The 26,752-nt window shown below is 42.8% G+C and overlaps 1 protein-coding gene across 4 annotated transcripts in view; it reads right to left on the reverse strand.

Moving 5' to 3' along the window:
- LOC110531873 (cGMP-specific 3',5'-cyclic phosphodiesterase) overlaps nt 1-26,752 on the reverse strand; it is a 97,772-nt gene that overhangs the window by 62,182 nt on the left and 8,838 nt on the right. For 2 of the 4 annotated variants that reach the window (XM_090184045.1, XM_036987764.2), the window contains exons 1-3: nt 11,934-12,212; nt 7,811-8,360; nt 1,600-1,773 (exon numbers count right to left, since the gene is read on the reverse strand). In XM_090184045.1, coding sequence (XP_090040171.1) covers nt 1,600-1,773; nt 7,811-8,360; nt 11,934-12,031 — 822 coding nt within the window. In that variant the 5' untranslated portion in view covers nt 12,032-12,212. Of the gene's footprint in view, nt 1-1,599; nt 1,774-7,810; nt 8,361-11,933; nt 12,213-26,752 lie in introns of those variants that run through there. The other 2 variants (XM_090184046.1, XM_090184048.1) reach the window with 1 other exon arrangement.

Here is a 26,752-nt window from a genome sequence, read left to right on the forward strand (position 1 = left end):
GACCCCTGGGGGTACTTGGCCTATTTACAGGGGGTACTTAAAGGGGTTAAAAAAGGTTGGAAACCACTGTCCTAGAGAGGGGGATCAGGTCAGGAAGACCTCTGGTCCTGCTGCGGTGTGAGTAGATACACGCACCATGTATGTAGTCAAACGCATACTGTATGTCTACAATCCTGCTCTTAATGTATATGTGACAGCAAGGTAAAAATGGAGTAGAACAGTGGCCACTTGCAGCTGAAGGACACACACATGCACGCACGCACACTATACACACACTCAGCACAACCGTGTAATTTCCATGGCTGAGAGACAACAAGGAAAGCTGAGCCCTGTTTTAGGCCCTGTGCAGTGACATCACTATGTGGGTCAAAGGTTAAAATCCGGCATGGTCTCCAGGGGCCATGACATTGTAACTGGGCCAAGACTGATACTACGACCTTTAATCATTACAGATCATTACAGCGTTACTACCTTTACTATACTGTATATACTCATGACTGACCATCTTAGACTGCCTTGGTAATGACAGGTTGAAAGGTCAAGACGGTTTGATTATTGATTGCAGCAAGAAAGTGATACGTCTTGTAAAACAATACCCAACAGGATCGATATATTCAAACTGTCAAGGGACGACGTGTCATGAGTGAGGCATGTCTGGGCCCTTACGTAAAAGGTCAACTCGCACTGATTTTTGTGAGTATTTCACTTTAAGCGTGTGTGTGAGAGGGGTTGAATGTGTGTCCTTCAATCCAGTGATGTACTTTTTGACCCACGTGATCGTTTTTGATCTTTTTAAATTCTCTCTCCCTCCCTCCCTCCCTCCCTCTCCCCCCCTCCCTCTCTACCCCTCCCTCTCCTCCCTCTTCCCTCTCCCCCTCCCTCCCTCTCTCCCTCCCGCTCTGTGGTTTATGCTTGGCCAGTCACTCTCAGGTCCTGCACTCCGACAGCAAAGACACATACTCCCCGCCACAAACAGTGGCCTGATTCAAAACACACACACCCAACATCCTCATTATATTCATCATCATGATCCCACCGGGTGTCCATATTACCTGACAAGCAGCAGAGAAACAAGGGAGGCTGCAAAAAAAGGAGGTCAAAAGAGCATTACCCTTTATTTTACAGTTCGCTACTGCATTACCTAGGTAGTACTTAGAATGTACACGGGAATATGTTGTAATAATCATTCAATTACCTACTGTGAAAACTACCTTTGGGTTTCTTGACGATTCATTGAAACAGGCTCCATAAATTACCGCTTTTAAACGCCTAATGTTTTAGTAAGTACCAGCTGAAATCGTACAGTAAATTAAAGCCTGACCCAAGAAGGAAAATAAAAAGGAGATTGAGACTACCAAAAAACGAGGAAAGAAAGGCTCCAGTGCTTGAGGCGTCACTACAGACCCTGGTTCAATCCCGGGCTGTATCACAACTGGCCATGATCGGGAGACCCATAGGGCGGCGCTCAATTGGCCCAGAGTAGTCCGGGTTAGGGGAGGGTTTGGCCGGGGTAGGCCGTCATTGTAAAATAAGAATTTGTTCTTAACTGACTTGCCTAGTTGAATAAAGGTTAAATAAAAAAAAATGTAAAAGTCTCACCTCGTAAGCATTCTTGATGTTGAGGGGCTGGCCCGTGGCCGCCACGTGACCCACAATTCCCTTGTTCCACTCCAGGCGGATGCAGCTATTGGACACCTCCTCCAGTGTGGAGCCCTCGGCCACATCAAACAGCCTGCTCACCAGGAACTTCCTGTTGGAGCTGTCCTCGCCCACCTGGGATTCACAAAACAAGGAACAGAAGTGAGGTCATACCTATCGAGATTCTACAGGAAGAAACTGTGCAAAATGCTCCACAGTTTACACTACATCCATGATTTGATATGATACTTTACTGTTAATTTGCATGGAAATGTTACCATTTCTACCTGATACGGTTGTATAATTAGATAAGGATTAGACAGGAATTCAAAGATATTCAGCAAATCAAATTCATAGAATAAAAAGGGAAAAAGGGAAGCTACATCTTCCTAAGTCTGAGGGCGGTTTTAACCTTCCCGACTTGAAATTGTTTCAACACGCCAGTGGCGGTAAGTGCCGTTAAAGATGAGGGAGGGTGAGTTTTATTTCTATTACAGCATATTGGATGGCTGTCATTCATATTCTATTCACCCAGTTCAATGTAACAGCGATAGGTTTAGGCTACAAAATGTTCCCTATACCCATCATGAGGTTGCCTAAACCTAGCGTATGAATGAAAGTTTACAACTTAGGTGCACACAGGTTGAGAGGAAAATATGAGGTGACAGACAGTGACACATGGACAGACAGTGGCATTTAATACTGCCTTTTACACTCTTGCCTGCATCTAGCTGACATAGGGTGTAATCATTAGTACAACAGTTGCAAACAAGAGCTTCTATTGGACAAATTCAGGTGTGTTAATTCCCCGTTTTGTTCCGTTTAAGAAACGTTTTTCAACAGAATTGGCAGAATGAATACACCCCTGATCACGCGTAAACACTGTTCCCTTTCATAGCAGCCACGTTGTATCCGTTCTCGCATCTCTCCTCCTCTCACCTCTTCCCTTCGCTTGTGGACTTCAATGCACAACACATCAGCTGTATGTGACCAGGTGAAAAAACATTTTCATGCCAAACCGCTACACACAGCCTACATCGTTGTCACCATATTAGCTAAAGTAACGTCATAGTCAGCATAGCTAATAAAACAAACGTGTTAGTAAACCTGCTACAATCATGTAGTATTGTTACAGTGTATAGTCAGTAAGCAGTTACACCGGCGTGGCCCCGGTGGCAATAAATTAGTAATACCAAAAGCATACCTTGTTGGAAAGTCATATCCAGCTAGTTAACATAGCATCCCTCTGTTTGAGCAGGGTGTTTCAGTAGGCTAAACTACCTAGGTGTATTTGCTAGCTAAGTAAGTGAAACTGCTTCTCTTACTTCTCCTTCATTTTGGAAGGAATTAACTTGCTCAAAACTGTTCAACTATTGTATTTCACTCTCTTGATCCTTTGATTGGGTGGACAACATGTCAGTTCATGCTGCAAGAGCTCTGATAGGCTGGAGGACGTCCTCCCGATGTTGTCTTAATTACTGTGTGTCTATGGAAGGGGGTGAGAACCATGAGCCTCCTAGGGTTTTGTATTGAAGTCAATGAACCCAGAGGAGGACGGAAACTAGCTGTCCTCCTGCTACACCATGGTGCTGCCCTACAGAGTGCTGTTGAGGCTACTGTAGACCTTCTTTGCAAAATAGTGTTTTAATCAATTATTTAGTCACGTGATTAGATTTAGTATTGTTTTATCTAAAAATTATAACTTTTAAATGTTTTACAATTTAGATTTTTATGAAATTCACTGAGGAGGATGGTCCTCCCCTTCCTCCCCTGGGGAGCCTAAACTGCAACACGCTACCCAAGGCTTTTACTTGCAACATAGTTAGACGAACAATGGGTACATATTGAAGATGCACATGCTCATCCCCAGAATCTTTTTACATGTCTATGTTCAAAGGATAAAGCTAAGAACATTAACAACTTCATAGTTAATAAAACTATAACATTATGGAAGAAAATGAAACATATTCTACAAGAACCAATATCACTCCCTAAAAACACAACCCTATGGAACAATCCTTGGATAGCGTTTCAGAATTCACAGATAAGTTGATCCACAAGGAAAACTAAAGGCATAGAAACCGTAAATGACTTGGTAACAGGAAATACACTACATGACCAAAGTATGTGGACACCTGCTTGTTGATATCTCATTCTAAATTCATGGGCATATGAAGTTGGCCCCCCTGCTATAACAGCCTCCACTATTCTGGGAAGGATTTCCACTAGATGTGGGAACCTTGCTGCGGGGACTTGCTTCCATTCAGCCACAAGAGCATTAGTGAGGTCGGGCACGGATGTTGGGCCATCAGTCACTGGCTTTATCAATAAGTGCATCGAGGACGTCATCCCCACAGTGACTGTACGTACATACCCCAACCAGAAGTTGAGCTGCCACTTTCAAGGTGCGGGACTCTAACCCGGAAGCTTACAAGAAATCCTGCTATGCCCTGCGACGAACCATCAAAAAGGCAAAGCGTCAACACAGGGCTAAGATTGAATTATACTACACTGGCTCCGACGCTCGTCTTATGTGGCAGGGCTTGCAAACTATTACAGACTACAAAGGGAAGAACAGCCAGGAACTGCCCAGTGACACAAGCCTACCAGACGATCTAAATCACTTCTATGCTCGCTTCGAGGCCAGCAACACTGAGGCATGCATGAGAGCATCAGCTGTTCCGGACGACTGTGTGATCATGCTCTCCGTAGCCGACGTGAGTAAGACCTTTAAACAGGTCAACATACACAAGTCTACGGGGCCAGACGGATTACCAGGACGTGTGTTCCAGGCATGTGCTCGACCAACTGGCAGATGTCTTCACTGACATTTTCAACATTTCCCTGATTGAGTCTGTAATACCAACATGTTTCAAGCAGACCACCATAGTGCCTGTGCCCAAGGACACAAAGGCAACCTGCCTAAATGACTACAGACCCGTAGCACTCACGTCTGTAGCCATGAAGTGATTTGAAAGGTTGGTGATGTCTCACATCAACACCATTATCTCAGAAACCCTAGACCCACTCCAATTTTCATACCGCCCAAACAGATCCACAAATGATGCAATCTCTATTGCACTCCACACTGCCCTTTCCCACTTGGACAAAAGGAACACTTATGTGAGAATGCTATTAATTGACTATAGCTCAGCGTTCCACACCATAGTACCCTCAAAGCTCATCACTACGCTAAGGATCCTGGGACTAAACACCTCCCTCTGCAACTGGATCCTGGACTTCCTGACGGGCCGCCCCCAGGTGTTGAGGGTAGGTAGCAACACATCTGCCATGCTGATCCTCAACACTGGAGCTCCACAGGGGTGCGTGCTCAGTCCCCTCCTGTACTCCCTGTTCACCCACGACTGCATGACAAGGCACAACTCCAACACCCTCATTAAGTTTGCAGATGACACAACAGTGGTAGGCCTGAGAACAGACAACGACGAGACAGCCTATAGGGAGGAGGTCAGAGACCTGGCCGTGTGGTGCCATAATAACAACCTATCCCTCAACGTAACCAAGACTAAGGAGATGATTGTGGACTACAGGAAAAGGAAGACCGAGCACACCCCCATTCTCATCGACGGGGCTGTAGTAGAGCAGGTTGAGAGCTTCAAGTTCCTTGGTGTCCACATCAACAACAAACTAGAATGGTCCAAATACACCAAGACAGTAGTGAAGAGAGCACGACAAAGCCTATTCCCCCTCAGGAAACTAAAAAGATTTGGCATGGGTCCTTAGATCCTCAAAAGATTCTACAGATGATACGAGAATATTGAGAATACTGGTTGCATCACTGCTTGGTACGGCAATTGCTCGGCCTCTGACCGCAAGGCACTACATAGGGTAGTGCGTACGGCCCAGTACATCACTGGGGCTAAGCTGCCTGCCATCCAGGACCTCTACACCAGGCGGTGTCAGAGGAAGGCCCTAAAAATTGTCAAAGACCCCAGCCACCCCAGGCATTGACTGTTCTCTCTACTATCGCATGGCAAGCGGTACCGGAGTGCCAAGTCTAGGACAAAAAGGCTTCTCAACAGTTTTTACCCCGAAGCCATAAGCGTCCTGAACAGGTCATCAAATGGCTACCCGGACTATTTGCATTGTGTCCCGCCTCCCGCCTCCCACCACCCGCCAACCCCTCTTTTACGCTACTGCTACTCTCTGTTCATCATATATGCATAGTCACTTTAACTATATCTACATGTACATACTACCTCAATCTGCCTGACTAACCTGTATGTAGCCTTGCTACTTTTATAGCCTCGCTACTGTATATAGCCTGTCTTTTTACTGTTGTTTTATTTCTTTACTTACCAAAATCTACAATGGAATGGTTCAAAAATAAACATATCCAGGTGTTAGAATGGCCAAGTCAAAGTCCAGACCTGAATCCAATCGAGAATCTGTGGAAATAACTGAAAACTGCTGTTCACAAATGCTCTCCATCCAACCTCACTGAGTTCGAGCTGTTTTGCAAGGAGGAATGGGAAAAAAATTCAGTCTCTCGATGTGCAAAACTGATAGAGACATACCCCAAGCGACTTACAGCTGTAATCGCAGCAAAAGGTGGCGCTACAAAGTATTAACTTAAGGGGGCTGAATAATTTTGCACGCCCAATTTTTCAGTTTTTGATTTGTTAAAAAAGTTTGAAATATCCAATAAATGTCGTTCCACTTCATGATTGTGTCCCACTTGTTGTTGATTCTTCACAAAAAAATACAGTTTTATATCTTTATGTTTGAAGCCTGAAATGTGGCAAAAGGTCGCAAAGTTCAAGGGGGCCGAATACTTTCGCAAGGCACTGTATTTCCAGAAATATAATTAAAAAGCCATTTTGGACTGACCGATGTAAATATTTTCAAGTATATGCTACTTAAAAGTTACATATCACGAAATTTGATTAGAAACCAGAGCCACCTTGAGGGAATCTTATTTGAGTCAGAAAAGGATGTTTACATGAGAGGGAAGATATACAAAACCTTAAAGAGAGCATCTCCAACTCTTTTAGAAAAAAATATAAACTATTGGAACCAAAGACTTAAAAATAACTGAAGTTGGCACAAGATGGAGGGAATGTTGGAGCATAACTAATGAAATGACAGCTTTCTAAAATGTATGCTTAATCCAGCATAAACAAATGTATAGAATGTATCATACAAGAGACAAAATTCCCAAATTCTACAGCACAACGACAGAGTCATGTCTTAAGTGTAAAAACTAACAAGGACTCAATAATTCATGCTTTCTGGGACTGCTGTGAAGTCTCAGCCCATGGGCAGAGCTAGAAAGTTGGCTGTTCAAAAGTATTACAATGTAAACTTACTTTTAATCTGTCTGTCTGCACATTTCAAGACATGGCATATCGGATTGTTGTGAGATAATCATCCAGCCAAATGGGCCTCTTCTCATCTTGAAAAAAACGTGTACTAAAAACTTGGAAATCAATCAATCGGCCATCATTAACACAATGGAAAAATCGAATGATGTATTATTGAAATAACACCGGCGGCCGAGATTGATTTCTTTTTACAATTTGACACAATGTGCCAAACAATAATGCAGGCACTAGGGATGGAGGTGTGAGCCTGCGGGTCTGGGCAGAGGAGATGTAGTCGTGGTTTGTGTGCTGTTTGTAAGTTGTTGTTCGTATGTGTATGTTTTGTATCTGGTGTGGGGGGGGGGGGGAATCTATAATATGAAAAATGGCATTCTAATAATAATCATTTTTCATAATAAGAGAGAGCAGGAAGGACACTTGGGAGCCAACTATTCCAACAGTTTAATTCAGCACCATTTAATTGAAAAACTAATCCTTCATCATCTCATACTAAATTTGTTTCATGACATAGACTAACCCGTGCCCAATCCTTCTTTCTCTCATAGGCTAACCCGTGCCCAATCCTTCTTTCTCTCATAGGCTAACCCGTGCCCAATCCTTCTTTCTCTCATAGGCTAGCCCGTGCCCAATCCTTCTTTCTCTCATAGGCTAACCCGTGCCCAATCCTTCTTTCTCTCATAGGCTAACCTGTCCCCAATCCTTCTTTCTCTCATAGGCTAACCGTGCCCAATCCTTCTTTCTCTCATAGGCTAACCCGTGCCCAATCCTTCTTTCTCTCATAGGCTAACCCGTGCCCAGTCCTTCTTTCCCATCGTGCCCCTACCTACCAGGAAGAGGGAGTAGCGGTCGGCAGCAATCAGCTCGTTGATGTGCAGAAAGATCTTGTGGCACAGAGCCGTCACGTCCAAGTGACTCGACACATCCTTCACCAACTCCAACAGTCTGGCACAGCGGTCCAACCCCCGGGCACTGCCCACCTCGTCCATCATCCCTGCAGGGATGCCAAGCCCGACCCCTCCCTGCTGGGTTCTGAAGGGCATGGGCGTCCGGATGTCGCCTCGGTCGGGTTCGGCGTCACAGAGGAAGGTTAGTGAGCCTTCCGCGTCCTTGACCACGATGGGCCTCAGTGGCCTGTCAAACTCAGATGCAGAGATCTTGCGGGTGGGGGTGCTGGGAGCGGGGCTGGGGGACGGGGAAGGAGAGCGCCCGTCGTTCAGGCCCAGGGAAGGCGGCAGGGAGAAGGCTAGGCAGGGACTGTCTGAGGGCTGGGTGGGTCTCTGTGGTGTAAGGGTTTCTTTGGAGGATGACGAGGAGGAGGATGATGAGGAGGGCTGGATGGAGTGGACTCGCTCAGCAAACCAGGCATTCACCATCTCCCTGTACCAACACACAACACAGGGGACATTATACGACATTATAAAAACAATAACCAATATCATACAACAGGTCAATATGACATTATAGGACATTAGAGGAAAATATAAACAATCTGAGGAATGTGTGTATTTGACAAGCTTTACATGTGGAGGTAGTGCGAAGAGGTTCTACCAGATTTCTCCATCTCCTAATAGACAATAGACAGGACACACAGGACATGCATTACAACACATCATGAGATATGCCTTACCAGACTTACAAGACATTCATCAACAATGTTAGACATTTGAACAACTTTCTACCGCAATCCCAGGGGCACACGCGTATGCACACACCACGCGCACACACACACACACGTTCCCCCTCACACAGTAACTCACAGACTAATTCTGTTCGGCAGTGCACATTTGTAAAGCATGACTGATATGCACAGTGCCAGCATTAAAAAACACTGTTAACCACAAGGTCCTAGGTTCAAATCCCAACCTTTTTTATTTTGTCAAAGACTTACTTTGGCTGAACAGCCCTACTGAAACCTTCCGAAACCCCAGCGGCTGTAAAAACGGATTTGCCATGAAATGTGCCTGTAGATTAGGCTGCCTGCCAGACACATAAAACTGAGCCCTAACCGCACTATGAAATCGCAAGCCGATGGAAGCGGAATGTTATCTCGCCAAGCATAAGAGACAGCAACCTGTGTGTACGTCTGTGTGTGTGTGTGTGACCCCCTAGTGAGAATCCCCCATAGAGCAGCCCTAATGTGTCCTTAGGAGCTCTTAGAGAACTGATTTTCAGACCTAAACATCCGATCTGATGATATGTGCAAACGGATATATTTTGACGTGTCAATCAAATAATGTTTCACATAACGCGGTTACTGTGGATACACACAAGAAGATGCATATCTCCCGTTACTTCTCTAAGAGAAATATGTCTGACCTTTCCATGGGCCTGTGGAAAACGGGATGGTATCCAATGAGATAAGGATTATTTGACTGAAATGTAAATTATGCAAACCTGGACAGGCAAACACTTCTTCTGGATAGACAAATGCAAATAAGTATCCCTGAAGAAGTCTTCACTTTATTTGCACGGAAGGTATCCACTATCATGTCTTATAGCCAACAAGAACTTTTGAACATCAGATCAGCAGTTACTTACCCCAATTCCGATTTTAACTTTGACTCATCTGCCCTGGGCTCTTTATGTAATTCCGACCCAAATTTCAGGGTTTCCAAGAGGCAGGAGAGGGGGAATCCTGGCGAGATTAAGCCGTAGGGAAAACCTGCCACCTCTTCCCTCCATTCTATTGGCCAATCACTTGATAATAAGATGGATGACCTCTGATCGTGGATTTGCTACAAACGGGACTCTCATAACTCTGCTTTTCTGAAACATGGCTTTCGGACAAGATACCCCTTGGGGCTATCCAACTCGATGGATTCTCCAGTCACCGAGTGGACAGGACAGTAGAGTCAGGGAAATCGAGAGGGGGAGGGATTTGCCTCTTCATCAACAACAAATGATGTGCTGACACAAGTGCAGTGGAAGTCCCAACCCATTTTGGTGATGGTAGGCAACATCACCTCCGCCACGCTGACCATCAACACGGCGGCCTCACAGGGGTGTGTGCTTAGTCCCCTCCTGTACTCCCTGTTCAACCACGACTGCGTGGCCACGCACGACTCCAACACCATCATCAAGACAGGCCGGTGGTAGGCCTGATCACAGACGACGATGAGACAGCCTACAGGGATGAGTTCAGTGACCTGGCAGTGTAGTGCCGAGACAACAACTTCTGCCTCAACTTCAGTAAGACCAAGGACCTGATCATGGACTACAGGAAACAAGGGGGCGAGCATGCCCCTATCCACATCAACGGGGCTGCAGTGGAGTGGGTCAAGAGCTTCAAGTTCCTTGGTGTCCAAATCACTAAGGACTTAAAATGGTCCGCTCATACACGCATGGTTGTGAAGAAGGCGCAACAGCACCTCTTCCCCCTGAGGAGGTTGAAAAAGTTTGGCATGGGCCCTCAAATCCTCAGAAAGTTCTACAGCTGCACCATTGAGAGCATCTTGACCGGTTGCATCACTACTTGGTATGGCAACGGCACCGCCCTCGATCAGATGGCTCTACAGAAGGTGGTACGGACAGCCCAGTACATCACTGGGGCCGAGCTCCCTGCTTTCCAGGACCTTTTTATCAGGCGGTGTGAAATGGAGACCCGGAAAACCGTTGAAGACTCCAGCCACGCAAGCCATAGACTGTTCTCTCTGCTTTCCGCACGGCAGGTGGTACAGGTGCCAATAGGCTCCTGAACAGCTTCTATCCCCCAAACCATAAGACTTCTAAATAGCTAAAAGAATGACTACACAAACTATCCGAGTTGACCCTTGTACTCCTTTTTGTTGTTGTTGCTCTGTCTCTATGCACACTCACTGGACTCTACACACTCACGCACACTGACACTCCAACACACACATAACCTGCACAAACATGTATACTGACTCTACACACACTCACATACAATCGTCATTTATGCTGCTGCTACTCTGTTTGTCATATATCCTGATGCCTAGTCACCTTACCTCTAAACATATCTACCTCTTCCACTCCAGTATCCCCGCGCATTGTACGGTATTGGAACTGACACCGTATAAAGCTTCGTACTTTCTCGTGTTCTTCTTATTTCGTATGTTTATTTATTGTGTTTTTGTTCTTCCGTGTATTATTTTTGTTGTTGTGCCACATTGATATTGATCACTGCACCGTTGGGTTTGGAGGTTTCAAGGAAGGCATTTCACTGTACTTGTGCAAGTGACCATAAAACTTGAAACTCGAAACGAAACTAGGACTGATAGTTGTGATGCCAAGGTGCCAGCCTCACTATATGGACAGAATATGCCCTTAATGACAGTAAGGCTGCTGGCTTGCTACAACTGGCACCTCACCCAGGAATTTATAGTGTGCTGCTGTGAGATAAAATACTGTAAATAATGACTGTTTACTGACTGTATGTCTAAACATGAACTAATTGTCATTTTAGGTTCTGATTGCAATCTAGGCAAATGTATCCAGCCTATAATGTCTTATCTAAACAGTAACACAAACTGCACACGAGCCACTGCGATATGTCAAAACATGCCATAACACCTTTATGTTAGAATAAAACCAAAACAACTAATAATGTCAATAGCATCTATTCCAGAAGTTGTGTGGTAACACAACCAAACGTGTTTAACTTTTAATTCACTGCGCTTTTTGGAACAGCGTGGAATGGAATCGCTCGAATAAAGGTTAATGATTACACTTATGCTCTCAATTCTCTTGCTATTTTGGTGAATGGTTACTGACTGTAGTGCCGATGGTCCGGGGCAATAATACAAGTCAGTAACGTTAGTAGCATGTAGTTTTACGTTGAAACAACTCAGGTTGTTTCAACTCAGGAACACATTAATTATCGCTCAGATTGATTCAAATATAATAGACAGCGAGAATGTATCAGAAAATGAGCTATCCCTGTTTCGGAAATGCAATTAATCAGTTACGACTTAAATCTCACCCCGCGCTTACCTTGTAGCCTTCCTGACAAAGTAGGAGTGAGCGAACTCCAAGTGGTCGTCAAGCCACGCTTCCATCCTTTCGTATTCGGGGAGATAGCAGCCCTCCATGCTCAGAGCCAAAATTCCTCAAATTAATCAGATTACCATCAACACTCCGAAGATGGAAGCAAATAATATCAGTCACTGGCAAGCAGTGTGTGTGGTGGTAATCTGTTTTCAAGCGAGCGCTTCCTACATTGTGAGCGACTGTGGGTAGACTTCTGCAAGAGTCTCATTGCCTTTGCGCAGCAACATCGCCTCAGCAACATGCCCCCCCTCCCTCCAATAACGGATTCTAAATTCCAAAATGGAAAAGCGATGTTATCTTGTGATTTGTTTGTATGTTTATTTGACAGAAAAGTAGATATGGGTTTACATCAAAGGGCACAACCTACAATAATATGTGTACATATCCAGGATGGCAGAGATTTTCACATCAGTGAACTAAGTTAATTAATCGAAGATGGTTCAAATGTGCCCTCGATAAGTCAGCTGAACATATTTTAAGGCTAACTGTCAACCAAATAGATTGACATTTTCACCATGTGCATATTCTCATGAATACATGGAACTATTTAACATACAGCATGAGCTATGGCTCCTTCCTTACACTCAAATGACCTTACTTGCCTCATATATTTGAGTGGGTGTTGGTGAATGCTGATACAAGGGCAAAACAATCAATAGCAACTACAAGGAAGCCTTTTGCAAGGAGGGATGACCCACTGGTTCTCCTCAACAACAACAAAAATCTGTATTTAAAGTTGCTAGCCCTTATTAATAAAATAAATATCCCAGATTGGGAATGCTGATCTAAGATCAGGTCCCCTCCCATCCATATAATACAATGCATTATTACCTAAAAAGCCAAATTGTTCCTAGATCAGCACTCCTACTCTAAGATGCTTTATGAATACGAACCACCGAGTGTGCCGTCTCAATACAATCAATCACTGAACATGCTCCATTGAACTCCCCAGACCATTTCCGAGGCCCACACTGAATTGACAAATAGTAATGGCCTCCAATATATACTATTCATTGTCGCAGGCCCTTTAGATCCTCTGTCTCTCTGGTGTCCAGCCAGTGGGACCATGCTGATACTGTGGTGTTACCTTACCCAGCAGATGGCATCTCTTTTACCCCTGGGAGCACAGGACCCGCTCCCCAGGCATATGGGAGCTCCCTGGCCTCCTACTAGAGAATCTGGACAGCCCAGAACATTAGGCATCCAGTCTATCTGATAGGGGGATCTGATAGTGGGACCCTTCCCCAAAATTAACACATATATGCCCAGGACACACGTACATACACACACGCGCACGCATGCATACACACACATACGCACACGTGCACACACACACACACACACACACACACACACACACACACACACACACACACACACACACACACACACACACACACACACACACACACACACACACACACACACACACACACACAGGGCCACCCCAGGCTCTCTTCCAGATGTTCCAGCAGTGTGTGTTTCAAAACCGAGCTGGTCTAGACTTGTCAGGTCTCTCTCTAAATCTCCCTGTCTGTCATTCTGCTGCAAAGTGGTCCCAGAGCATTTAGTATAATACGTTACATTTCGTATGGTATGTATTCATTTGTGGATGCCCATCATCCATTGCATATGACATGTTACAAATGACAATTCGTATGATACGTTACAAATTGCAATTCATACAATGTAACAAATTTGCAAAACGTAAAACATGTTGCGAAGTTGCAAAATGTACAATATGTTTCTAATTTGCAGAATGTATGATATGTTACGAATTCCAATTTGTTGTGGCTAATGTTAGCTAGGGGTGGCTAGGTGGCTAACGCTAACGTTAGCTAGGCTAGGGCAGTGGTTCCCAAACTGTGGGGCTTTTAAGGAACTCAGTCCAACCACTCTCCTTTTGTCTCATGTAACATTTCATACTAATTTGAGTGTCCTGGATTTACGTTTACGATGTCTATGAGACCAGTCTGGGGACCTTGAAAGCATAGGAGTCATTCTGGAAGTGTATTGGTTGTGTGTGTGCGTGCGTGCGTGCTTGTGTGTGTGTACACGCTCGCAAGTGCGTGTATGTCCTTCACAGGAACACTGTCCAGGTGTAGTCACTCAGCAGACAGAGAGAGGTTGGGTGTGATGACTCGGCCTTCACTCACAAGTCAAACAACACTCCCCTCTCCACCATATAATTCTCCGCTCTAGCTTAAACAGCCAGCTCCCTATTGTAAACGTGGCCTTCAGTTGTACTCTGAGAGATAACCCCGCTGCAGTAAAACTTTCCATATACTGTACATTCCTATCATGGAAGCCATGCTGAGTGCAGTGCACCACACACACACTGCTATCATAGGGAAACAATCCTACTTCTTAACCACAGTGGGCAGTAGCTTGCACCAGCACAATCTAATACATACACAGATTATACACACACTATGCACTACTCCCCCCTCCCTCTCTCTCACACACACTCACTCGAGTGCACACACACACACATACACAAACACACACACACAGACACACACAGAGCCTGTGGGATCTCTCTACCTCATCTCGACCCATTCTTAGCTCCTCTCCGGTGGACTTTGCCCTGCAGGCTTTTCCAGTGGAGCCATTAAGTAAACATGAGTTATTCTGAAACATGGAGGGACGCTACTTTATGGCTGTGGCTCATAATGGGAAAAGACCATGGGGTAGAAGGCCTATATTCTCTTGTTCTAAATGGAGACTCAATGTAACTCCGTGTTCACTCACTGCACTATAAAGATGTTATTATGGGTGATTATTCTGCTGTTACTGGTGCTTTGTCATTATTGGTACAGACAGACGGTAGGAAAAGAACACAGAGATGATCAGACTAACTGTGTTGTCTGGAGAACGGCTTTAATGTGTGCCGTAGAGCACTCACACCGTTATTCTTATCCTTCGTATATTAGGAGTACTTATCATGTACTCAATGTAAGCTAAGTGTGATGTTTTGTCCTGTGCAATTTCATGGCCCTTCAGATATCGCAGGTACAGTACATATCAGGTCTACCCCTCTGACATACTCTACTAACACAAGATGAACAATGTGAGAAGTATCTGCTTCGAAATGCCCCATAGAATAGCTTAGATTAGAACACCTCTCTCTAAGCAGGCCAGTTTGTGTGCTGAAATATGTGCAGGCAGGCAGAGTAGCGAAGAAGCATGGGTCTGGGCTGTAATGGCTACTTTCCATGCTTCCTCTCCATATTTGACAAAACACAGAACCGTCTCTGTAGAACGTCAGCCCGGAGCACACGGTCACTGGTAAATCAAATTGGACGAGAGAAAAATAGGTTTAAGTTCACAGTCCCGGGGGAGGGTTGGTCTCTGGGACGAACTCCTAACTGAACGAGATGACCTACTACCTCTGTCTGTCTGTCCGAAGCAGCTTAGGGGCCTGTTCTGTTTCAATGTTCTCAGAGAACCCGGTTCCCGATGTTATACAACTGTCCTCTATTGCATGGAACCGTGTGTTTACAGTGGAAGGCTGGGGGATCACTAAGTTGTTCCAGACAAAAGAAAGTCATTTCCTGAGCCGCTGGAAGCCCACTCACTCAGAAAGAGCACATTTCCATTTGCAGAGCAATATCAGTCATGGTTCGTTTCTGTCCTCTTCTTCCTCTCCTGAGCCTTGACATCAGGACCGGCTTGAGGATGACCTGCTTAAAGGGGGCATTTTAAATCCATGGGGTGGAGGGGGCACAACTAGTATTGCTTTAGAGCCCTGATAAAGGTATATTGGTCCTACTAGTGTTCAAATGTACAAAAGGGGACCGGAAATATAGCCGTACGTAGCAACAACCATCGTTTTGTTGACATTAGAGGGGCTAAAATGGATCTCGTTTTCCACAAAGAACCAGGGAGAAGGAAGTTGACCCTCATTTTCCAAAGAGTTTGAATTGAAAAATAGTTATTATGGTCATTCTATTACCACTATTGTCTGATCAGTTTGAGGTGTGTGTGTGTTTGTGCTTGCGAGCTTGACGCCTGTGTGCATTCGTGTGTGTGTGTGTGTGTGTGTGTGTGTGTGTGTGTGTGTGTGTGTGTGTGTGTGTTTACATGTGAGTGAATGAATAGGTGGATGGTTGTGAGTGCATGCAAGTGTGTGAGCATGCCTGTGTGTGTGTCCTGCTTCGACAAACAAACCAGGGAGAAGCCATAGGGGCCAGTGAACCTTTCATCGTCTTTCTGACAGAGCAAGTTTTTCTTGAGTGATTTTATAATCGCTGCAACACCTCCCTGGGGGCAAAATTATGAGCGAGAGGCATTTGACAAGATTCATTTGAATACATGGCCTTTAAGCGTCACACACATAAACACACTTGATGAGTATTATGCAGATTATGCCGATTCTAAGCAGAAAAACTCAATGTGCTGGATTTGTCAGTGCACCTGCAGCTGTAATAACATGTAGCCAGAGATTTCTGCTACTTGTATTTGAAATACGTATTGAATTACATTTGAAATACCTTTAAGTATTTTGTAATTTGTGTTACACTGGCCTGAACTACGATCCAATGTACTTGGTTAAAAAAATACTTAGACGTGTAATTTGTATTTTCAAAATACAAAATACTTTTTAATATAATTTTTTCTAGTGTTTCAAAATGTGTGTCCCCTTTCACCCTGCAGTGGTATCATAAGACTGATGGCACTGATAAGAGTGTTTGCTAAAAGACTAAAATGTACATATGAAAATTAACACTTGCAAAGCACATTGGGTATTATTCTAATGAGCTCCGCCCAGAAACGAGGCCAATAATAACACCCAGTGTATCAGGTGTGAAGGTAAGACCCAGATGCAGACAACGTCAAATTAACTCCAACAGGGGCAGGCAATAGACAGGTCAAGGCAGGGGTCAGTAAACCAGAGGTGGGGCAATGGCACCAGATGGCAGGCAGACTCAGGGTCAGGGTAGGCAGTCAAATATCCAGAGGTGGGGCAAAGGTACAGGTCGGCAAACAGGCTCAGGAGCAGTCAGAGTGGTCAGGCAGGCGGCTCCAAGTCAAGACAGGCAAGGGTCAAAACCAGGAGGGTGAGAAAAAGAGAGACTGGGAAAAGCAGGAGCTGAGACACAAAAACGCTGGTTGACCTGACAAAGAAAACGAACTGGCAACAGACAAAGAGAGAACACAGGTATAAATACACTGAGGGTAATAGGGAAGATGGGTGACACCTGGAGGGGGGTGGAGACAATCACAAAGACAGGTGAAACAGATCAGGGTGTGACACAGTGTGCTTTGCAATTGTTCATTTTTACATTTACATTTGGGTAATTTAGCAGACACTCACCACACCATAGTGCCATCAGACAGCAGTGTGAGGTGAAAGGGGGGATTTACATTTGGTCATTTATCCAGAGGTACTTATAGTCAGTGCATTCAACTACGATAGATTATCAACCACATATCACAGTCAATGTTTTTTGTTACCGTTACTGAAAATGTTGTCGTGGTGAAGGTGTGCACTTGCATTAGTATCTTGCATTTTAGCTTGATACATTGGTCTTTAGAGTATCTTGTTATTGTAACAAGACACATTTTCACGTATCTTCCCCCCCCCCCCCCCCATCTCTGCACGTAGCACTTCTCCCATTGCAGTGTTGTCACGGCGCTTCAGAATGACTGACGCTTACGAGTGAAACCGACTGCATTTACATTTTCACATTTATGTTTGAGTCATCTGGCACAGGGCTTCCCCAACCCTTTCCCAGCGTCAAAGTAATATCACACATGTGTAGTAGATGCAGGCAGTCGGCAGTAATGGATTGCCTTTACTGTGTATAGAGCTGTACTGCAAGGTTACAGGCGTTTTACACCGTAACGAGGGAAGCCATCCACTGCTAATGTGTAGCACCCGCTGCTCAAAACTGATTCAAGTTTTTGCGATCATCATCATCATCATCATCATCATCATCATACGCAGCAGATGCTTTTTTAACACACGTAGTCAGTCACTGACAAGAAACTGGAAATTAAACTGAAACTGAAGAAACAAGATCACTTGAATAAGCTGTACATTGCCAATGTTCCCTGTGTTTTAGCTGCAACAGTACTGATGTTACCTTGAATACCCCCTAATGGGTTTGGTGAGAGAAACTCCAGCAGCAAACAGGTGGTTTAAAAACATTTAATGAACTACTCAATCAGGATGAAGGGATATCATGTTACTCATTCGTGACATTTTGAGCAGTTTTAGTTATCCTGTAACGTTGGAATAACCAGTCCAGCTACAGTTCTGACAGCCTCGCCTGAGAGAATATGCCTATGCCTATACAGCACATGCTATTTTAATGACATCAAACATGTATTTCTGCATCAATTACGTGTATTTCTATGCCTTCCCTTCCACCATAAATATAGTATGTACACTAACAATTGCCTTTCCCTATTATCTGTAAACCAGAGGAATTTGGCTTTGAAACAGACCATGTCTGGGAATGCACTCAATGCGCTCTGTTTCCCATGTATGTTCATCCATCTCAACATCAAAGGGTGCTTGTCAGACATCCCAATTACCAGCCTGATATATTAAAGTTTCCATCATTCTAAAGGAGAGATCTAAACTCACAGTGGACCTACCCATCTGGGATCTACAGTATCTGCATCTTTTGGTAGATAGAGTAATAATTCCACATATCTACGTCTCATTCTGCATCACACTGAAATACTGCATTGTTATACTGTAATACTGCACCTTACTGTAATACTGCCTCGTATACTGCATCGCACTGTAATACTGCCTCACATACTGCATCGCACTATAATACTGCATCATATACTGCATCACACTGTAATACTGCATCTTACTGTAATACTGCATCATACTGTAATACTGCATCATTATACTGTAATACTACATCTTATTGTAATACTGTATCATACTGTAATACTGCATCATTATACTGTAATACAGCATCTTACTGTAATACTGCCTCATATACTGCATCATACTGTAATACTGCATCATTATACTGTAATCCTGCATCTTACTGTAATACTGCATCACACTGTAATACTGCATCATACTGTAATACTGCATCATTATACTGTAATACTGCATCTTACTGTAATACTGCCTCATATACTGCATCACACTGTAATACTTCATCATACTGTAATACTGCACACACTGTAATACTGCATTATACTGTAATACTGAATCATACTGTAATACTGCATCATTATACTGTAATACTGCATCTTACTGTAATACTGCCTCATATACTGCATCATACTGTAATACCTGCATCATATACTGCATCATTATACTGTAATATTGCATCTTACTGTAATACTGCCTCATATACTGCATCATGCTGTAATACTGCATCATATACTGCATCATACTGTAACACTGCATCATATACTGCATCACACTGTAATACTGCATACTGTAATACTGCATCATACAGTGCCTTGCAAAAGTATTCATCCCCCTTGGCGTTTTTCCTATTTTGTTGCATTACAACCTGTATTTTAAATAGATTTTTATTTGAATTTTATATAATAGACATACACAAAATAGTCCAAATTGGTGAAGTGAAATGAAAAAATATGACTTGCTTCAAAAATAATAAAAAATACAGAAATTGTATTCTCAGCATATTTTCTGACTGACAGTGGCATTGCCAAACCAACAAACAATACAAAAAGTTAAAATACTCTCAATAAAAGATTTGTAAAACAGAGTCTGTATAGTACAGTCAACATTAAACGATACCAGGTTTTTGAGAAAGTACAGTCTCTGTTGACTCTTTTTGTAGATCAGGTCTGTTAATTTACTCAACCGAAGTTTATTGTCCAAGAGGACACCCAGATATTTGTATTCCTCTATGTTCTGACCTCTGATAGATGTTGCAGAGGTAGGTGTTGTTTGCTTCCTAAAGCCTATGCACATCTCTTTGGTCTTGTTGGTATTGAGGACCAAGTGTGATCCATCACACCCCTCTAAAAAGTCATTTAGGACCGGGCCATGGTGTTCCTCGTCATCGTGCAACAGGCTGATCAAGGCAGTGTCATCAGCAAACTTAACTAGGTGTCTGTCAGGATGGGAACTGCACATACTACATCATACTGCATTAAACTGCATCATGCTGTAATACTGCATCATGCTGTAATACTGCATCAAATACAGCATCATAGTTACCTCTGTCTGAACTCTGCATTTTGTTAGATGATCCCCATGAGAAGAAATACATTTATTCCCGTTCCTGTTTTGATAGGACGGTTCCTTGGTTAATACAATCTAAAGTGGTTTATGGGGACATGTGTCAACATAATGGATGGATTTGTGTGACTCGTGGGGACTCGGTGAAGCATAATGGAAAAAGAAGTGGACCCGAGTGTCCCATCAGTCGTCTTTGCGACCTAGGTTCTGTTGAGGAGGAATGGGCTATTAGAGTTCACAGACAGCCATAGTGGACAAGCCAGGGAACCCAGTTGGAGCTTAAAAAATTTAACGGGCGCCATCTTGGCTCCAACATGTTCCAAGGCAGAATGCAAATTAGAATGTCATCTTGGCTCCAACATGTTCCAAGACAGAATGCAAATTAGAATGTCATTGTCATGGAGCAATTAGTGCCAACATGAAGGATAGCTTCCAAAGCTTTGTATGCTATATATATATATATATATATATATATGGCTCAGGGACCACTAATCTTAGTGTGAATGTCATGGAAAGTAATCTCTGTCCTTGTCTGTGTTGATTAGTGAATGTGTTGATTGATTACAGAGCCTCTTGATGCATGATCTCCAAATCACTCACACTACTCATTGGACACATTACACGAGCACACTCACACACACACATGCATGTGTGCACGCACAAACACACACATGTACACACATGTACACACATGTACACACACACACACACACACACACATACATACACACACACACACGTACACACACAGACACACACACGCACACAGGCATACACATACATACAATGATGAATGTTTTCAAACTCACTTTTCAGGCAAAAAAATACTGATCTTATGGTAATGGTCATGAATCTGCCTCCAGCCTATACAATTTCCCAGACAGAAAGAAAAAAGGAATAACATATCAGAATGGTCTGATCTGTTGTTAACCTACCCCTAAACATTTATTTAATGTATGTGTGTGTGTGTGTGTGTGCGCGCGCACGCTTGCATGCATGTGTGTGTGCATATACAGTGTGTGCGCATGTGCATGTGAGTGCGTTCAAGCATGAGCGTGTGCATGTGTGTGGAAAAGGTGCTTGCTTGGTGCGAAAGCAACACTGTGGAAAAAATCTGAGCGGAAACTCACTAATTAAATTGGATCAGTAGTTCTCAACTTATTTTTTTTACCTCGGAACCCAAATTGATCAGGTTCCCCAATATTTATATCGTATTTTTTTATTGTTCCCAAAATGCAATCTGGAAAACTATACGGATAGTAAATCTACCAATTATACGACAAGGAACAACAGTCCCACATTCTCCTTGTTAATAATTGTATTTTGCCCACGTGCTTGATGAAGAACGTTAAACTCACTGGTTTTAGACCACAAAATCAAACAAATCCGCGAAATAGCGCTACTAATAACTCTATTTTGAAAATACTTTAATTGAAGTTAAACAGTTCCGAGGTGAAGTGCTTTTAGTCGTTTAAGTTCAGAATGGAGTGTTTTTCATTGAAAATAAATAAATATATATATATATAAATACATGTATTTTTTGTATTATTTTTTTCTTATAAGACACTCGCGACCCACTCCAGTCTGAACCAGTTGAGAATCGCTGAGTTAGATAACCAAACATTATCTTTGCATGGCCCGGGGGTAAAGTTATTACACACAGCGCCTCACAACACATTGCTCACCAGAAGGGCAACCTATGCGTGAGTCCATACTCAATGTATTACTGAGCACCTCCAAGACAAATTATACATATTAATGAACTCGTTTCTTCAGACAGAAACGAAAGTAGGGAGATTGGACTTGTACAGTGGACCGTCTAACAATACAAAGAGTCGTGTCGGTGAGAACTTCCCCTAACCCTGATGTTAACCTTAACCCAATTCAACTAACCTGCTATGTACATTCTGCCAACCTCTGTCGTTTAAAAGTCATCCTAACCATTTACGTAAACTATCCTAACATTTTCCGTTAGTTCTCGTAACCACCAACGTAAATTCTCACCGTAATTCTCAATATATTTTTTTACAACGCAATAAGGAACATGGTATCCGAGAAAGACGTATAATACTATATGTCCTCCAAGGGGCATGATAAGTTATACCATCCAATTCCTATGCTATTGTACAACTGGGTAATATGTATAATACTATATTTCCTTTAATTCGATACTGTACAACCACTATTCCATTCATAATGTAACCTAACTTCTATAGCATACTAAATGGAGGTACAGTGCCTTGCGAAAGTATTCAGCCCCCTTGAACTTTGCGACCTTTTGCCACATTTCAGGCTTCAAACATAAAGATATAAAACTGTATTTTTTTGTGAAGAATCAACAAGTGGGACACAATCATGAAGTGGAACGAAATTTATTGGATATTTCAAACTTTTTTAACAAATCAAAAACTGAAAAATTGGGCGTGCAAAATTATTCAGCCCCCTTAAGTTAATACTTTGTAGCGCCACCTTTTGCTGCGATTACAGCTGTAAGTCGCTTGGGGTATGTCTCTATCAGTTTTGCACATCGAGAGACTGACATTTTTTCCCATTCCTCCTTGCAAAACAGCTCGAGCTCAGTGAGGTTGGATGGAGAGCATTTGGGAACAGCAGTTTTCAGTTCTTTCCACAGATTCTCGATTGGATTCAGGTCTGGACTTTTACTTGGCCATTCTAACACCTGGATATGTTTATTTTTGAACCATTCCATTGTAGATTTTTCTTTATGTTTTGGATCATTGTCTTGTTGGAAGACAAATCTCCGTCCCAGTCTCAGGTCTTTTGCAGACTCCATCAGGTTTTCTTCCAGAATGGTCCTGTATTTGGCTCCATCCATCTTCCCATCAATTTTAACCATCTTCCCTGTCCCTGCTGAAGAAAAGCAGGCCCAAACCATAATGCTGCCACCACCATGTTTGACAGTGGGGATGGTGTGTTCAGCTGTGTTGCTTTTACGCCAAACATAACGTTTTGCATTGTTGCCAAAAAGTTAAATTTTGGTTTCATCTGACCAGAGCACCTTCTTCCACATGTTTGGTGTGTCTCCCAGGTGGCTTGTGGCAAACTTTAAACGACACTTTTTATGGATATCTTTAAGAAATGGCTTTCTTCTTGCCACTCTTCCATAAAGGCCAGATTTGTGCAATATACGACTGATTGTTGTCCTATGGACAGAGTCTCCCACCTCAGCTGTAGATCTCTGCAGTTCATCCAGAGTGATCATGGGCCTCTTGGCTGCATCTCTGATCAGTCTTCTCCTTGTATGAGCTGAAAGTTTAGAGGGACGGCCAGGTCTTGGTAGATTTGCAGTGGTCTGATACTCCTTCCATTTCAATATTATCGCTTGCACAGTGCTCCTTGGGATGTTTAAAGCTTGGGAATTTTTTTTGTATCCAAATCCAAATCACAGTGCAGGTGCATTTACACGGAGACTTGATTACACACAGGTGGATTGTATTTATCATCATTAGTCATTTAGGTCAACATTGTATCATTCAGAGATCCTCACTGAACTTCTGGAGAGAGTTTGCTGCACTGAAAGTAAAGGGGCTGAATAATTTTGCACGCCAAATTTTTCAGTTTTTGATTTGTTAAAAAAGTAAATAAATGTCGTTCCACTTCATGATTGTGTCCCACTTGTTGTTGATTCTTCACAAAAAAATACAGTTTTATATCTTTATGTTTGAAGCCTGAAATGTGGCAAAAGGTCGCAAAGTTCAAGGGGGCCGAATACTTTCGCAAGGCACTGTAAGAGCGTTTACATACCAAATCCTAGGAATTGCCCTGAGACCAGATTGCTCTTTGAGGCTCTATGGTAGTAACCTGATTCACACACTTATTATCTGCAAATCAATCCTGTCTCAAATCGTACAGTTCATTAATGTTGGCCAGTGCCACATACTAGGCAGACGTACAGCGCTCTGGCCAAAAGTAGTAGGGCCATACTGTATGTCTTTCTAGTATGTGGTTCTGGCTCTGGACAAAAGTAGTGCACCATATTTTAGGGAATAGGGTCATTTGAGATGTATGCTAGGCTAGATCGACCGGTTTGTTAGGCATAACGATTTCCTAATCTCAGAAGCCTCTTTATCACCAAGCTTTGTTCGAGTCACATGTTGCTCTTCTGTTAAGAAACAGTGAGTTAGCATTGAGGGTCAAATTCACTAGGCATCAAACAGAAGATAGCAGATTGAAACAAGCACTTTTCTTATTTTCTGTTGTGAAATGTTTTGCAACAGGTGCACTAATGAATACAACCAAGGTCTTCTTCCCAACAATCGGAGGCAGAATTTCTGTGTTTACCATCCATCTCACGGTGCTGTGCAGTGGTGTAAAGCAACTAAGTATAAATACTTTGAAGTACCACTTACTGTGCCTCCAGAAAGTATTCATACCCCTTATTGCACATGTCTTGTGTTACAGCCTGAATTCAAAACGGATTACACATTTTTTTTGTCTCACCCACCTACACACAATACCCCATAATGACAAAGTGAAAACATGTTTTTAGAAATATTTACAAATGTATTGAAAATGAAATAGAGAAATATCTAATTTACATAAGTATTCACACCCCTGAGTCAAAATCACCTTTGACAGCGATTACAGCTGTATATCTTTATGTGTAAGTCTCTAAGAGCTTTGCACAACTGGATTGTACAATATTTGCACATGATTCTTTTAAAAATTATTCAAGCTCTGTCAAGTTGGTTGTTGATCATTGCTAGACAGCCATTTGCAAGTCTTGCCATAGATTTTCAAGCCACTTTAAGTCAAAACTGTAATTAGGCCACTCAGGAACATTCAATGTCATCTTGGTAAACAACTCCAGTGTATATTTGGCCTTGTGTTTTAGGTTCTTGTCACGCTGAAAGGTGAATTGGTCTCCCAGTGTCTGTTGCAGGCAGACAGAACAAGGTTTTCCTCCAGGATTTTGCCTGTGCTTAGCTCTATTCTGTTTATTTTTGTTTATTTTTATCCCCCAAAAAACTCCCTAGTCTTTGTCGATGAGAAACATACCCATAACATGATGCAGCCACCACCGTGCTTGATATGTTGTGTTGGATTTGCCCGAAACATAACGCGTTGTATTCAGGACATAAAGTTATTTTCTTTGCCACATTTTCAGCAGTTTTACTTAAGTGCCTTTTTGCAAACAGTATGCACGTTTTGGAATATATTTATTCTGTTTTTGGCTTCCTTCTTTTCACTCTGTCATTTAGGTTAGTATTGTGGAATAACTACAATGTTGTTTATCCATCCTCAGTTTTCTCCCATCACAGCCATTGGTAACTGTTTTAAAGTCACCTCATGGTGAAATCCCTGAGCCGTTTCCTTCTTCTCCGGCAACTGAGTTTTGGAAGGGCGCCTGTATCATTTTAGTGACTGGGTGTATTGATACACCATCCAATGTCTAATCAATAACTTCACCATGCTCAACGGGATATTCACTCTGCTTTTTTTTACCAATAGGTGTCCCTCTGGGAGGCATTGGAAAACCTCCCTGGTCTTTGTGGTTGAATCTGTGTTTGAAATTCACTGCTCGACCGAGGGACTTTACAGATAATTGTATGTGTGGGGTACAGAGATGAGGTAGTCCTACAAAAACAATGTTAAACACTATTATTGCACACAGAGTGAGTCCATCCAACTTATTAAGGACATTTGTACGCCTGAACTTATTTAGGCTCTTGCCATAACAAAGTGGACGAATGCTTATTGACGAAAGACATTTCAGGTGATTTATTTGTATTGATTTGTGCACATTTCAAAAAGCATAATTTCACTTTGAAGTGATGGGGTATTGTGTGTAGGCCCGCAACACAACATGTACATGTAAATCCATTTTAAATTCAGACTGTAACACAACAAAACGCGGAGAAAGTCATGGAGAGTGAATATTTTCTGAAGGCGTTTTTTTTTTTAGAGTACTTTACTATTTGTACTTTACTATCTGTACTTTACTATTTCTATTTCTGACAACTTCTACATTTACTTCACTATATTCCTAAAGACAATATGTACTTTTTACTCCCGTACATTTTCCCCCGACAACCTAAAGTACTTGTTACATTTCGAATGTGCAGGCGAGACAGCAATATGGTCCAATTCACACACCTATCATTATAACATGTCGTCATCCCGACTGCCTCTGATCTGGCGGACTCACTAAACACAAATGCTGTGTTTGTAAATAATGTCTGAGTGTTGGAGTGTGTCCCGGGCTGTCCGTAAATAAATACAAATGAAGTACAAATTGTGCCGTCTGGTTTGCTTAATAAAGAAGTTGATGTTGTAGCATTTACTTTGTACTTTTATTCAAGTATGACAATTGAGTACTTTTTCCACCCCTGGTGCTGTGTGTGCAACAATTATGTCCCACGCCCCTCACTTTCTTGAAAGGTGTTTACAAACCTTGGGAAAGGATTGTACACCAAAGTCCCACCGTACACACACACACACAGAGAGAGAGGGATGGTGTCATTGCTTATGGACATAAGACTATAAGTAAAGATACGCCTATCCCGAGAGGAACACGTGTACATTCCTAAAACGCCAGCAGCTCACA

This window comes from Oncorhynchus mykiss, chromosome 9, assembly GCF_057628025.1.
Source record: "Oncorhynchus mykiss isolate SJ-2025 chromosome 9, ASM5762802v1, whole genome shotgun sequence".
NCBI lineage: Eukaryota > Metazoa > Chordata > Actinopteri > Salmoniformes > Salmonidae > Oncorhynchus > Oncorhynchus mykiss.